Here is a 13498-nt window from a genome sequence, read left to right as displayed (position 1 = left end):
GAGAATGTCAGGAACAGAAACAAAACTTCAGTTCAAACACTTAGCTTCTCTAGCCTTGAGCCTGCTTAGGGGGTAACCAATTACTCACATTTTCTGTAAGAAATGGGACTCCATACTTGCTAAAACAAAAAAAAAAAAAATCATGTTTCTTTTTCAGATTTACCTTTCTTATGTCCTTGAGTCTGTTAAGAATTGGTTCCTGGTTGTCCAAGACCATGCGCTGAACTGCAGAGGGCAAAAACATTCATCATGTTAGAAAGCATGTAAATTATTATCAGGCTCAATTATACAAAAACAAAAAGAAGAAAAATTAGGGGAAAAGTAGAGCTCGGCATACAACTAATTTTCTCATAAAGGACCACGCAGACATGAGCTACATCTTATTCAACAATAAAAACACATAGGTGCTTGGAACAATTTGACTTTTTCCAGAGTTCTTAAATACCACCCTCCTTTAAAAAGGGCAGAAACAGTCTGAACCCCTCAAAAGACAAGCAGTACTTTGGTAATAATCTAACATTTGTTGACATAAGACTTCCAAACTATTTTCTAACAAGTACAACAAAACCCAACTTATGTGTTTTATCAAAATATTAAAACAATTGTTTTAATCAACAATTAAAACAATTCTAACAACTTCCAGTGAATGTAAGGTAGCAAATGATCCTTTAAAACAGAGCACCAGAAACCAAGGTTATGACATTCACAAAGCTACAACAGCCTTATGAAACAACTTCCCAATAATGCCTGCAAATAAAGCAAAGCATCAAGACAGTATTTGAACTACCAAGATATTTATTCAGCTGTGGCCAGAACATTAGACTACTTCAAGGTCTTTATTTGTCCATGCAACCTTACAAATACCGAAGCACAAAGGTATGTTAACTTGGAGAACACCAGCCTAGCTCGTGCAGGATCACAAAACACTTGAGCAATGCTAGAACTGCAGATTTCTATTCTTCCTAACACACAAACATATTTCTTGGACTCTCTTAGGGCTCAAACTTACTCTTCTTCAGGGGCTGTGTCAGGAGGAAAGAAGCCATTTGAACTTTAGAATTAATCTTTAATAAGTAACTGCAATTAAGAAAATTATGTCAGTTAAACATAGTTCCTCAAAATAGGGCAAAAGTATCAATACCCACCAGAAACTACAAATGAGTTTTTAAGTAATAATGAAGAGGAACCTTATTCCCACAGGACACACAGGACTGAAAAGAATCAGCATCACTTCTGATTAAGTATTACAACATCACCATGAAGTTTATTCTCATTTGTGTTTTTTACTGCAGAACACGAACTCTGACTGTTAGAATAGGGGAAAAAACTCACAGATATCAGATGTGTCTTTGGCCAGTGCTCCTTCACTTACCTTGCTTACTGCCCATAAGCACTTCCACCAATTTGAAATTCTGGAGGCACTCCGTCTGCCAAAAGATACAGCACGTAAATGCAGCTTCTGACCGACATCGTTTTGCCAGATGTTACATTATTGAGTGTTATATCTTGTCCATAGTGCATAACACAGCCCAGAAAATTAAGCATTTAAAAAAAATTAAATCTTTTAAAATCAACCATGATGTTCTTCCTCCAACCAACTCCTTCCAAGACAGAAATAATCTTTATTTTACACACTCATAGCATCATGCTCCCACGCTCCTAAAAACATTGGCATTCTCACAGCCACATTGTGAAGGGACCCCTGTACAGCACAGTTAATCCCATTCCTGCTTCAGCAATGAGCAGCTAGCTCATCTGGAGTATTTCCTGAGTGTTCTTCCAGAGGAAGCATGCAGGACTGGGAATGAGCCTGCTCTTGGAGAAGACTGCCCAGGAGCAAGCTTGGCAAAAGCAGGCTTGACCATTCCCCACCTCCTGGGACACTCCAGCTCTGATGGAACAAAAGTTCTTCTCCAAGCTATTGCCAGGGACCACTCAAGTCCCTTTTGCAGCTGGACCAGAAGAGCTGGCACAGCCAAGAGCTTTCCCATTTACAACAATAACTGAAACCCTGTGAACATACAACATTCAGGACTGAAGGACATTCAGAGGAAGGGTTTCAAATTTTGGCCTTGAGACTCAAGAGACAAATGATCTTGCTCTATGTGTCATGAATTAACATGACACATAGTGCAAGGTGCGGCTGTTAAAAGCCTGAACTCCCTACATGTGCTTTGCCTGATATTTGAGAAAAGCAACTTAGAGCACAAGCAAATTCTGGATATTAAAAAGAGATTTCCTGTATGTGCATGTTTATACAGAGAAACACGTAGAGCATTTAAAAATTATCACTACTGGAGATATTTCAATTGAGCCAAAGAATTAAGTCTCTTACAGCATATATCTAGCTGCCCAATACACAGGTGTGAAGATTTTTCCCTAATGGAATTTCCAACTATACTGTTTGACAGCTGCTTTTTTTCAGATGAGGCAAAACTTTGGACATGGTTGCTCCTATTTTGTTAAAAGGTCCAGAGCACTTGAGGAAATGGACTGACAACAAATCCTGGAAGTATCCTGCAGCCAAAACAAGCTGCATGCTTTACACAACTAGATACACCCAGACAGATGTATGATCATCACTAACTGCAGAGAGCTAGTCACAAGCATGTTCTTATGTGCCCTGTGAATAACCACAAAGGGCAGCAGTCACTCTCTGTGACTGTGCTGTGCCCTGGAGCAGTGGAACTGTGCTGATCTGCTGGTGTGCTCACAAGCCCCAGGTGCTGACTAAAATGTGCATGCATTTGTGTCTCCACACTGGGGAGGTTGGGCCTGCCAATGGCTTGGCATGCTAGCAAAGTCTACTAACATGTTTCCTGAAAGTCATGCAGTTTTGGCACCAACCCTAAGTACAGGCAGATTGAAAAGAGATTATCTTTCAAGGAAAGCATCTACAAGATTACAAGATGTATCTAGAATTTTCCAGTGATGTGGGAAGCAATCCAGACAGTAAAGAACGTGGGTGCCATTTCAACCTTGAGTCCTTCCTTGCATCCCTTGGGGGCTACAGAGATGCTGCTTGCCACATTAGGAAGAAAATTTCTGCAGTGCTCTTTAATGTTTTTATAAATTGTCTGGATGAAGAAATCAAATGCATTGTGAGTTTCGTGAAGATACTAAGCTAGAAGGAACTGTGGACACCCTCAAAGGTAGGGGACCCTTATGGGGAGATGTGGATGCGCCAGAGAACTGGGCAATCACCAACCATATGAAATTTTTAGCAAGAGCTACTGCCAGATTCTCAAGCTGGGACGGGGTAATCCTGGTTAAAAATACAAACTGGGGGACGAGAGCTGCAGAGCAGCCCTGTGGAATAAGACCTCAGAGATTGGGTCAGTGGCAAGTTTAATATGAGTCAGCAGTGCCTACCTACCCTGAAGATTGTGTTAAGCTTTTAGTAGCATATCGGTCAAAAAAGATCATCTACCAAACGCTAAAAACATTTGTAATAACTGCAAATTAAGGGGCTGTAATTTTTCTGAAAAGAAAAATACATACTTTCAGGATCACTCAGGTGGTATATGGATGTGATTAAGATCTTTCACTTACCTGCCTTCCAAGTAATGGGAGCACTTCTTTGATCACAGACTGCACAGTGCTATCCTTATTTACTCGTAGAGAAACATATGCCATTCCCACCCTAAGGAGAAAAATACTTATTTTAGGATCTATCCCATGTGTACCTTTTTAAACTAAGTGTAGCTTTTTCTCAAACATATTTGCATTAGTTGAATAAAGTTGTTCACTGAGACTCATGGCAGATGTGGTATCAGCGCCACAGACAAGAAAACACTTTCATCTCAAGGACCAGCTAATTACAATTGTAGCACTAAAGATTAGCTTCTCCCTAATCACAAAGATAAGCTGCCAGTTTTTAATAAAACTTGTCAATGCAGTTACAACAGCAAAATAAACACATGGTTAAATTTTATTCCCCAAGTCTTCAGAAATTAGCAGGTCCAGACCATTTTATTTCCACTACTAAACATGCTTAAAGTTCATACTGTCTCAGTGGTAAATCGTATAGCTGTTGGGTTTTTTTGATTGTTTTTTTTTTAATATAATTTTCTTCTTCCTCATCTCACATGGGAAGTTGCACTGTAGTTCTTCCTACATCACATTTCTTCAAAAAAATCCACTAATTTTTCAAGTGATGTGTATGTTATCATTTGTTTGCAGATGTAGTAAATGTAAAGTTGCATCTTTCTAACCAAACACATAATAAGAGAACTGCACAAGTTCCACTGTATGTTCCACACATGTAAAGAAACCCAAGGGCTTCCAACCATGGAAATGAATGTTATGCACACTACCCATTCAGAAAAATGAACACAAGAATCCTGAAATAGAGAAAGAAACTGCACTCTCTGTTCGGCAGCTTCAATAATTACAGCCAAGAGGGTTAGACTACACAGGACAAACGTAGTCAAGCACAATAACCTTGTGATCAAGAAGGAAAATACTCACTTTAGCCAGGCAGGGTAAATTCTGATCACTTCTTCATCCTTTGGTTTGGCTCTGATGATCCAGGCTTCAGGAACAGATTCTCGGAATACTGAGCCCAAGTTGCTGTCCTCTGCAGCATCATTTCTGTTGATAACATCATCAGAGAGCAGCACCTGCTGTGTAAAGGTCTGAAGCTCATACTCCTGCTGGTCATCATTTATGTAGTACGCCCTCAAAGCAGCCTCCTAAAACACAACAAGATAAATTAACATTTACTTGAAAAGACACCATTAATACCTATACAGCCATAGATATTATAAATACCCGATTTATGAAATGAAAATTGAATGCATGTTCTAACCTCAGAGGAGTGTATACATGGCAATGGCAAAAAAATCAAAACAAGAGTGAAGTTTTGAAAACAAATTTCAGTTAACATGAAAAAAGAAAGCTTGAGATATCCATGTATTTGAACACAATCATTTTTGGCAAGTAATAGTCATTTTAAGACCAAATGTAAAAATCCAGGTCAAATAAATCTACATTCATGCATGTAAAATTTAGTCCACAAGGAAAATGATAAATTACACTTGACTGAACACAACTTTGCCTATTCAGTCTTCTTGCACTAAGGGATGCCAAAAATTAGTGAGCGTCTCAGCCACAACCCATACACCTGTGAAGAGGCAAGGGAAGGGCTGTCTTTGCAAGATGCACACAGAAATTTTACACCTACAATGGGCCCATGCCTGCAGCACCTCTGCTAGCACAGATGCTGCAGTAAATACAGCTCACTTGTAAGAACTTGTATTCTTCTTCTCTGGTATTAAAAGTGCCAGCCTGGTAAAATGTGCTTGAAAGGCAAGTAGCATTCCTAAATAAAAGTGCTTTCACTCCTGTACATAGTTTTTTCTTAAAGATCTTTGACATGCAGAACACTACAAACCTTTTGCAAAACTCCAGTTGATTTTGAGCAAAGTATCAAGATAAAAAAATCCTAACTATCTTTAGAGCTTTATATTGTCAAAATTCTGATGTAGTCCGTTCTTCAGACTTCTTTGCCAAGTCTGTACGACTCTGAGACCTCACCATGCACAATTTTATTGTGAACCACCCTGTTCCCCCTCTGGGATTTTTCTCTCACAGCATGGGGTCTCTGCCTAGCCCAGTAAATAAAGATCAGTACAGCACACTTGATTTAGTACAAAGTAATTTTTCCATCCCAGATGGAACACTGGAAAAGTTCGAGAGGGGCCAGTATGTGATCAATAATTGATTATTTTCACAACCAAGGGATGGAAATAACTATAATAAGCTTTAGTGTTCAAAGCTGATTAACTCAAGTGCAATATTGGTGACTGTCCAGGATAAATACCAAACCTCTACTACAGAAAAGGAGCAAGATCTAAAGAGCTGGTTATCCTGTATTGCTTGTATCAGTAAAATCAGGCTTCAGACTAACACCAGGAAGCAGAATGACTGTTTAACATGTGATACTGTGGTTGCCATTGTGCTACAGATTTGTAAGCCACCGTTTCCTCAGATGCTCTAAAATAGGAGCACTACCTGAAGAAGTCAAATTACGTTGCAGTGTTGTAGCCCATTCACAGATTTTTGTTGTTATTGTTCAGTTACATTTCTAAAACTTAGCTTTTTACTACTGTAATATGAAATTACATGTATCATACTGGAAAACTGACCCTCGCTGGGTATCTTACCACAACTTCTTCATTTTTTGCAATCCTTGGAACTGAAATTAGTCGAAATTGGTTGCGTTTCACTGCATCATTCCCATCAAATATCTTTAGTGTTTGTTTACCTGAATGAAAACAATCATATTTCATTAACACACACCTTGAATAAAAAAAAAAAAAAAAAAAACAAAAAAACCCCCCGTGCTTTTAACCCACTGAAATGCTTCTTCGTGGGAACATTCTTTGTCACAGGACAAGCTTTGAGGCTGAATATTTTAAATTTTGTTTTGTTACGGTTCATTTAAAACAAGGGAACATTCAGAGAGGAAAGAGGGATGAGTAATCAGAACTTTATCCTGGCTTTTGATATAACTGTTACAACCAGACTGTGTATGTTATCACTTCTTCATCCTCAGCATTCAAGAATACATTTATTATTGACAAGTTGAACAACTTGAAGACCAAGACAAAATGCCACTGCCTTCAGAACACCTACTAGAGCAGTGCCAAGTGAGCAAGTGCTTCCAAGGAAAGTCCTTAAAATAGCTGGTTAAGTGTACAGGCAATGGGAGGAAAAATACAGGGACAACAGAAAAGAAGAAAGAAGGTACAGCAAATGAAGACCTTCAGCGTTTTGCTGTGTTTCACTAAAGCCTTATTAAGTCATGCTCACTTCACTAAAGCCTCATGAAATTCATGCTCAAACTGTTGAGCACAGATTGTTGCACAAACATCTGTGAAAGGGTGAAGAGTGAAGGATTTCAGGTTCACCTTTCACAAAGATGGGTTATGACGCAGGTACAGCCTGCTGTATGACAAAGTCTCTCTCTTAAGCAACGTTTTTAAGAGTAATAGCAAAGTGCAACAATATTCTCATAGAACAGGCAGGTTTTGAGAGGTTTTAGGAACAAGTTAATATTACCAGTGCATTAAATGTCTCCTTACTGCCTCTGGAAAGGAAACCAAGTTAATCAATCCAAACAAAAAAGGAGATCCCATTGAGACAGACCTTGTGTCCTCTCCTTATCACATCTTTATGAAAACCCTGATGAGCTGCTGACTTTTGCAGGTTCTTGCAGGTACTCCCCAGAGCTGATGCTTTACAGCAGACATAACTATTTATCACTGACAGAATATGCCCTTTTCATTGCATTATTGGACTGAGTGATTAACAGAAGTCACCCATTGTACAGCACAGTGCTACAGTCTGATCTCACAATAAATCTGTACACCTGCATTCATCATCAAGTAGTACAGACACCAGAAGCTATCACTTGCAATCCTTGGAGTGTTAGAAGTATTAGGTGAAAGCCACATATACCAGCTGTAATGCTCACACAACTGGTTAATCATGCAGCCTGTTAATGCACATTGTGAAGGAGATGCGTTACATACTGGAGCCTACTTCCACGCTTCCCTTACAGCTTGGAAGCACTTTGTAGTACTGAATAAAATACAAAGAGCCTTTTGCTCTCAAATAATATTGGCTTTTAGGTTCAATGAAGCACACTAGACAATTGCTATTTACCATAGAAGGATTAAAAAGGAGAACTGAAACTGGAGGAAGAAAACCACCAAACCACCTCTAACTGATGACTGATTAAAATGCAAGCAAGAATCCAGGCAGAAATGTGCACCACTGGATATCTCAATGCTGTAGTGGCAGATTATGAGGAAAGGCTGCAGTGTGTAACTACTTAGCAAGGACACTTCAGTGCTAGCTTTCTTGAACCACCTGAAACTAATCCACCTACTTCTGCTTCAGTGTATGCTCTCAAACTTCAATCAAAAGCAGACACCACAGAACTAAAGGATTATCTAAAGGATTAACTAAAGGATTATCACTTATCTGTGAAAGCAGTCTTCTAAAAATGAGAGTCTACTCCTCAAAAAAAATCATGATACCTTAATTCTTATGATCTTTATTTCTCCTTATTCTGAAATATGACAGCTATGCTTGGACTTCTTTTTCAGTGTAGACTTGTCCACTTCTTAAGAATATTTCTTCATCATCAGTTCCACTGGAGGTGGCAGAATGTGTGTGCAAGAATGTTCTCATTACATAGCACGAAAACCTCACTGCACAGTCCCCAGTACAGCCTCCCATCCTACTGCCAAGTCATCCTAGTCTCTCCTGGGACAAAATTGGCTATGTTGACAGGTCTAGTGGCAGGCGTCCCTACCCATGTCAGGGGGATTGAGGCCAGATGATCCCTGAGGTCCCTTTTAACTCAAACCATTCCAAGATTCTATTATGATATTCAAAACCTTTGTGAATGCGACCAGCTGCTCTGAGTGACCCTGCTTGAGCAGGAGGCTGTCTTAGATAACCTCCATACCGCCTCCAACCTCAGCCACACTGTCCCTCTTTGGAGAGAAGCCTGTATAACAGATAATGTACAAAGAAAAAATAGAAATGGAATAAATAAAATCACAGAATTATAAAATAGTTCAGGTTGTAAGTGGCCTTCAAGGATCATGGAGTACAAGAATCCTGACAGGGACATGTTTCAGTAGATCAGGTTGCTCAGAGCAACACCCAACCTGGTATGATACATTGTGACTCTTCAATTCTTTTTGTTGATATGAAAAGTAGTATCACTGTGGATTTTCAGTTTTCCAATTATCATAGTGGTTGTATCTGTTGGCAATTTCTTTTTAGCCACAATATAAGGAAGATATAAATATCATCAACTCTTACTTCAGAAGTACCCTTGAAACCCAACAACCATTGCATTGAGGCCATAACACACATTAGGAAGTGACCTACTCCTTTAAATTCTGCTGGATCTATGCCAGAATGAGTGGAATTCTTTAGACACAGATTTCTGTCAGAGCGATCTCCATGGTAACTACAGCATAGACAAATGTTAACCAGAAGACACACTGTGTCCTGGGTGACCTTCTTTAGAGCTAACACAACTTGAGAAAACAAGTGAACACAGGTTTCTGACAGCACAGTTGATATTCTGAGTATGAGCTTTCCTAACACTATCAAAATCTCTGCTGTTTTTTCTAGCAATCCAGAAAGTAGACAACCATCTGAGAATAAAAACATTCATCCAAGTTCTAGTACTTATTTTCATTTGCTGTGCCTTTGTTGTCTGCTCTTGTGAGATACTAGTTGGCCTGAGAGAATCCCTAGCAATTGTAAATGGAGAATATTTTATGAGCTCTCCATGTCTTAAAAACAGTCAAACAACGGTTGGATTGACTCTCAAAATAAACTGGTTTACAAGAATAAGTTTAGATCTACGGACCAGTAGTAATGTTCTAAGCTCTAAGCCTATTTCTTAGATAAATAAGCATAATGCTGCTAATCTGGTATCCATCACACAAAAAACCTCCTCAGCTTCATCACTGAAAAATCACATTTAATTTTGTCACTGTCCTCCTCACAGGGGACACTTCTACTGCAACCCAACGAAAAATGGTTTGCTTGCCCATGAGCTTCTGGAAGCACATTAACAGAAGAAAAAACAGCTACATACTGCAATTAGTCATCCAGAAATACATTTCTCCATTGAGTCAAGAGCACAACCAACACATGTAAATTAAGGGGTGTTTTATGCCAGTCTGATTTGTGTAACTAGCCTTGGCAAGAAGCTCAACTACAACCACTTCTGAAATTAGGTAAAGCTCTTCCGTCCACCTGTTCCAATTTTTAAATAATAGAAAATGATCCAGCTACCAAAGTGAAGTCTGCTTAGTACATATATATATATATATATATATATATATATATATATATAAAATATATATACATAAAAAACACCTTGCTAATATGAAACAGATGCACTTATCAAATTGTGGTACTTAAAGGAGTTACTGCCTGTTTTGTAGTACCGGCACCTCATTGCTAAATGTCTATTATCTTTTCCTGCTGGATCAGAGTACAAAGTATCAGGACTTTCTCCTGAAAAACACATCTTTTTTTTATTACCATGGGATCCTGAGCTGAAAATAACCTGTTATTAACGCTTAGCCTTTCCAAGGGGAAAGTAACTACAAAAAGTTAGCTCCAGATATAATTTACCAAAGTGTGGAACTTGATTTCAGAGGCTAAGATACCAAGTTTTCCTGGGAAAAGGATAAAACAGCATTGGATAAATCCAAAGTTCGTGTTCCTTTGACTTCCAAATCCCCACAGACTTGCTTCTGAAAAGACTTATGTGTGGCTTGTGACAGACAGGAAAATTATGCAGTCCTGAATTACTTTGTCACTTAAGAAAGCTTAAGGCCTATACTGAGTGTATTTGTGAAAATTACTCTTAAAAGACCAAATTCTAGCAACGTAGCTTACCAAGAACCACTCTTTCTGAAACCACCTGTGTTATTAACATGCTTTATGCTCTTCCACTTCATAGAGTGGGGACTATCCAAGTTTGGTTTATCTCAGTATTAGGATTCATAACCCTACATAATGGCATTTATGTATGTAAGAATTATGTATTTTTTCTTTTACTGTCCTTGAAGAGAGCCTTTCAGAATCCCAGATTCCTTCCTCCCACCCTTCCTTTTCTTTCCTTCCTTCTTTCCCTAGCTCTTCCTCTTCCAAGAGAGCCATTTGCAGGTCTGTGCCTTCTCTGAACTTGTTTTCTTGAGCAACTGAAACTCCCCTAGCTTCAAGACAACTTTGAAGCACAAATCTGTGTTAACACCTGTCCTCCCATTCTGTCCTAGCCACCTCTTCATTCTTCTTCCCTTAGTTTTTAGAGCCTTTCCAAGCATCTGCTGAGGAACACGTCACATGTTTAGTTATCTGCAAGCAGTTACAGAAGAACACAGTGTCCCTTTTTATGAAAGCGCAAAGTTTTCTTAAATATCTTTAGGGGAAAAATCCCTCCCCACATGCTGTCCTTGCTGCTTCTGGAAAACAGTTTGTTCCTGCTTGCAGAATTACAGTGGAGATCTCCTCTGCACCGTCAGCTGGTTTGGGACAACACATAAGCAAACTCTAAGCCAACAACGTGGGTCTATCTAACACAAAACCACTTCATTTCTTACTCAGCAGACGAACAGTAACCTGAGCAAGGCAAAACAGAGGCTGTGGAAGGACATGCTATGAAACATCTGTTTGCTGACAGCACTGCACCTTCCATTTCTCTGGTAGAGAGGTTCCTCTAACACCTCCTCCAGAATGGGTTTTCACTGATGGCTGAATTTTGTCCTGCAGAAGAGGGATGCATGCTGAGTCAGACAGTTCACTTGCAGCCAGTGAGTGCTGAGAGACTCCCACAGGGCAGAGAGAGTCCTCTGCCAAACCCGCTTGTGTGTCTGTTAAATCTATCAACTCAGAAACTGTGTGATTGTTTTTATGTTAATTTTATGCTTTTGGTTTCAGTATCTTGGTAGGCTAAATATAGTGGTTGATTTAACACATTTAAACCACCAATATTAAGACTTAGATCTTCTACCTTTATATTTCACTCAACCAGTCCATTACAATAGCAAAGTAACAAAAATGAATGTAGACTACTAATTCAAATCTTCTTACAATACTAAACTACAGACTTGGTATCCTTTTCTGCTGGCTTCTCTCCTGTGGAAAAAGTGTGTCTTTCCACATCAGTATTATTCTATTTGTTCTGACTTGTTTTCATTGTTTTTAGAAATACGTACCCCTAAAACATAAAGAGCTGGAATTAAGAAAAGCTAAATATTCTGGAATGTAATTGAGTTCAGACACTCTTGAGGGAAAGCATGGCAATATCCCAAAGCCATGGCAGATGTAGTGAGTCAACACACAGAAGCAGTGAGCAGCCCCTTCTTGACCCACGTTGTACAAAGGGTGTTATCCCGAGACCGGTGAGTGGTACAGCCCTCTACAACTGTGTCATTGTCATGTTAACTTCAGCAGCTTATGACTTCCCACAGACAGAGAGGCACAACAACACAACAGCGGGCAGGTGACCCTCAGTAACTTTACCAGGTAGGTTACCAGAAAAGCCATGTCCTGAGCTGACCCGAGGCCATCAATCCCATCATCTGGGGGTGGCACACACCAGAGGAGTCCACAGGGGAAGCTCTGTAGGACACCTCACTGAGCAAGGAGGTCACTCAGCTTGCAAGGATATATGAGATACATGTGATACATTTCTGGGATGGTACAAGGCTTGTTAGGGGAACTTGAGGAGAGGAATCAAAGCAAGAGATCAAAGCCATTTGGGGAAGAAGTAGTGTGGGAAAATAGAAGGATAAGGAGACAAAGGAAGTTGGTCACATTTAAAGAAGTTGCTGGTTGGTACTGCATGGCCATGCCCTGGTTTGCATCACTACAGTCTGTCCTGTCTTACCAGCAAATGCTATTTCTGACTCTTTTTGTGAGTGTGGTTTTAGCTGAGCTTTCTAAATCACAGTGAAGTTACTGCACTCTACACTCCAAAGTTTTGTGAAAATGCATAACAAAAAGCAATATTTTATAACACTGTTCTCTTTAAAACACAACTAATGATACTTTACATGACCATTGAAAATATTCCATCTACTGCTGCTTTCTCCAGTCCAGAGACGGCCTGAACAATTGACGTATTGAAGTTTGTATCCTGCCCTGATTTTTCATATCTTTTTTCTTCTTTTGGGAAGGCTTAAACTAAAGCTGAACTGGTGTCTACTAATGCTTCCAATGAATCCAGCTGGATACATAATTTGCTCTTTTTGACAGTCATAAGGGAAATACGCTTAATTGTTGAAATGTAGAAGCCCTCACATTCAACCACTTAAGTCACTTAAAACACTGGAAAAATCAAAGTAGTTTAGACAAACTGCAGTTAGAGCATTTTCTTATAATAAGGAAGTATGGCGACGGATCACAACATAAAGTCACGCAGGAACTAAGAAAGTGAAAAAAGAGGATGCTTGAGATCTCTTCTATAACTGATTCAATTACTTATTGAGCTGATTTTTAAAAATTCCAAATACCACTTGCACAATCAGCCTCTTAATTTAACAAGAACTTCAGGATTAAAAAAAAATATTAGTGTTTATTGATTTGAAATGTCCTTTTTTACAACAATCCACGCAGTTCCATTAGGTAGCATGTACCACGTTATTCTACTTACTAATATGGATATAGGGGTGGGAAGCTCTTAAATTGCAGTTTTATCTCATCTTCTAAAAAGCAAGAACTTGGTTGTTACCAACCCAGAAAACTCCACATGCTTAAAAATTTAACTGCACAAAAACCAGCCAGTCAGTCCTGTTTATTGCAACATGCCCAAGCCAAAAAAATTCACCTGATGTCCTCAGCAACATTTGGATCCACAGAACACAGAAGAAAAAGGCTCTGAAAAGACATTGCTGTCTGACCTCCAAATTTGTAGTTTATCTATGAATTATTAATACTATGTTTTCTT

The 13498-nt window shown here is 39.1% G+C and overlaps 1 protein-coding gene across 1 annotated transcript in view; it reads right to left on the bottom strand.

Moving 5' to 3' along the window:
• The window catches only part of DGKQ (diacylglycerol kinase theta), a 91991-nt gene that overhangs the window by 30468 nt on the left and 48025 nt on the right, over positions 1-13498 (bottom strand). Inside the window, exons 10-14 of the mRNA XM_063181386.1 lie at positions 6168-6268; positions 4471-4694; positions 3553-3643; positions 1373-1427; positions 164-225 (exon numbers count right to left, since the gene is read on the bottom strand). Coding sequence (XP_063037456.1) covers positions 164-225; positions 1373-1427; positions 3553-3643; positions 4471-4694; positions 6168-6268 — 533 coding nt within the window. The remainder of the gene's footprint in view (positions 1-163; positions 226-1372; positions 1428-3552; positions 3644-4470; positions 4695-6167; positions 6269-13498) is intronic.

This window comes from Melospiza melodia, chromosome Z (genome assembly GCF_035770615.1).
Source record: "Melospiza melodia melodia isolate bMelMel2 chromosome Z, bMelMel2.pri, whole genome shotgun sequence".
NCBI classification, from domain to species: domain Eukaryota; kingdom Metazoa; phylum Chordata; class Aves; order Passeriformes; family Passerellidae; genus Melospiza; species Melospiza melodia.
Note: the sequence above shows the minus strand (reverse complement) of the source record. Positions and strands in the feature narration are given on the sequence as shown.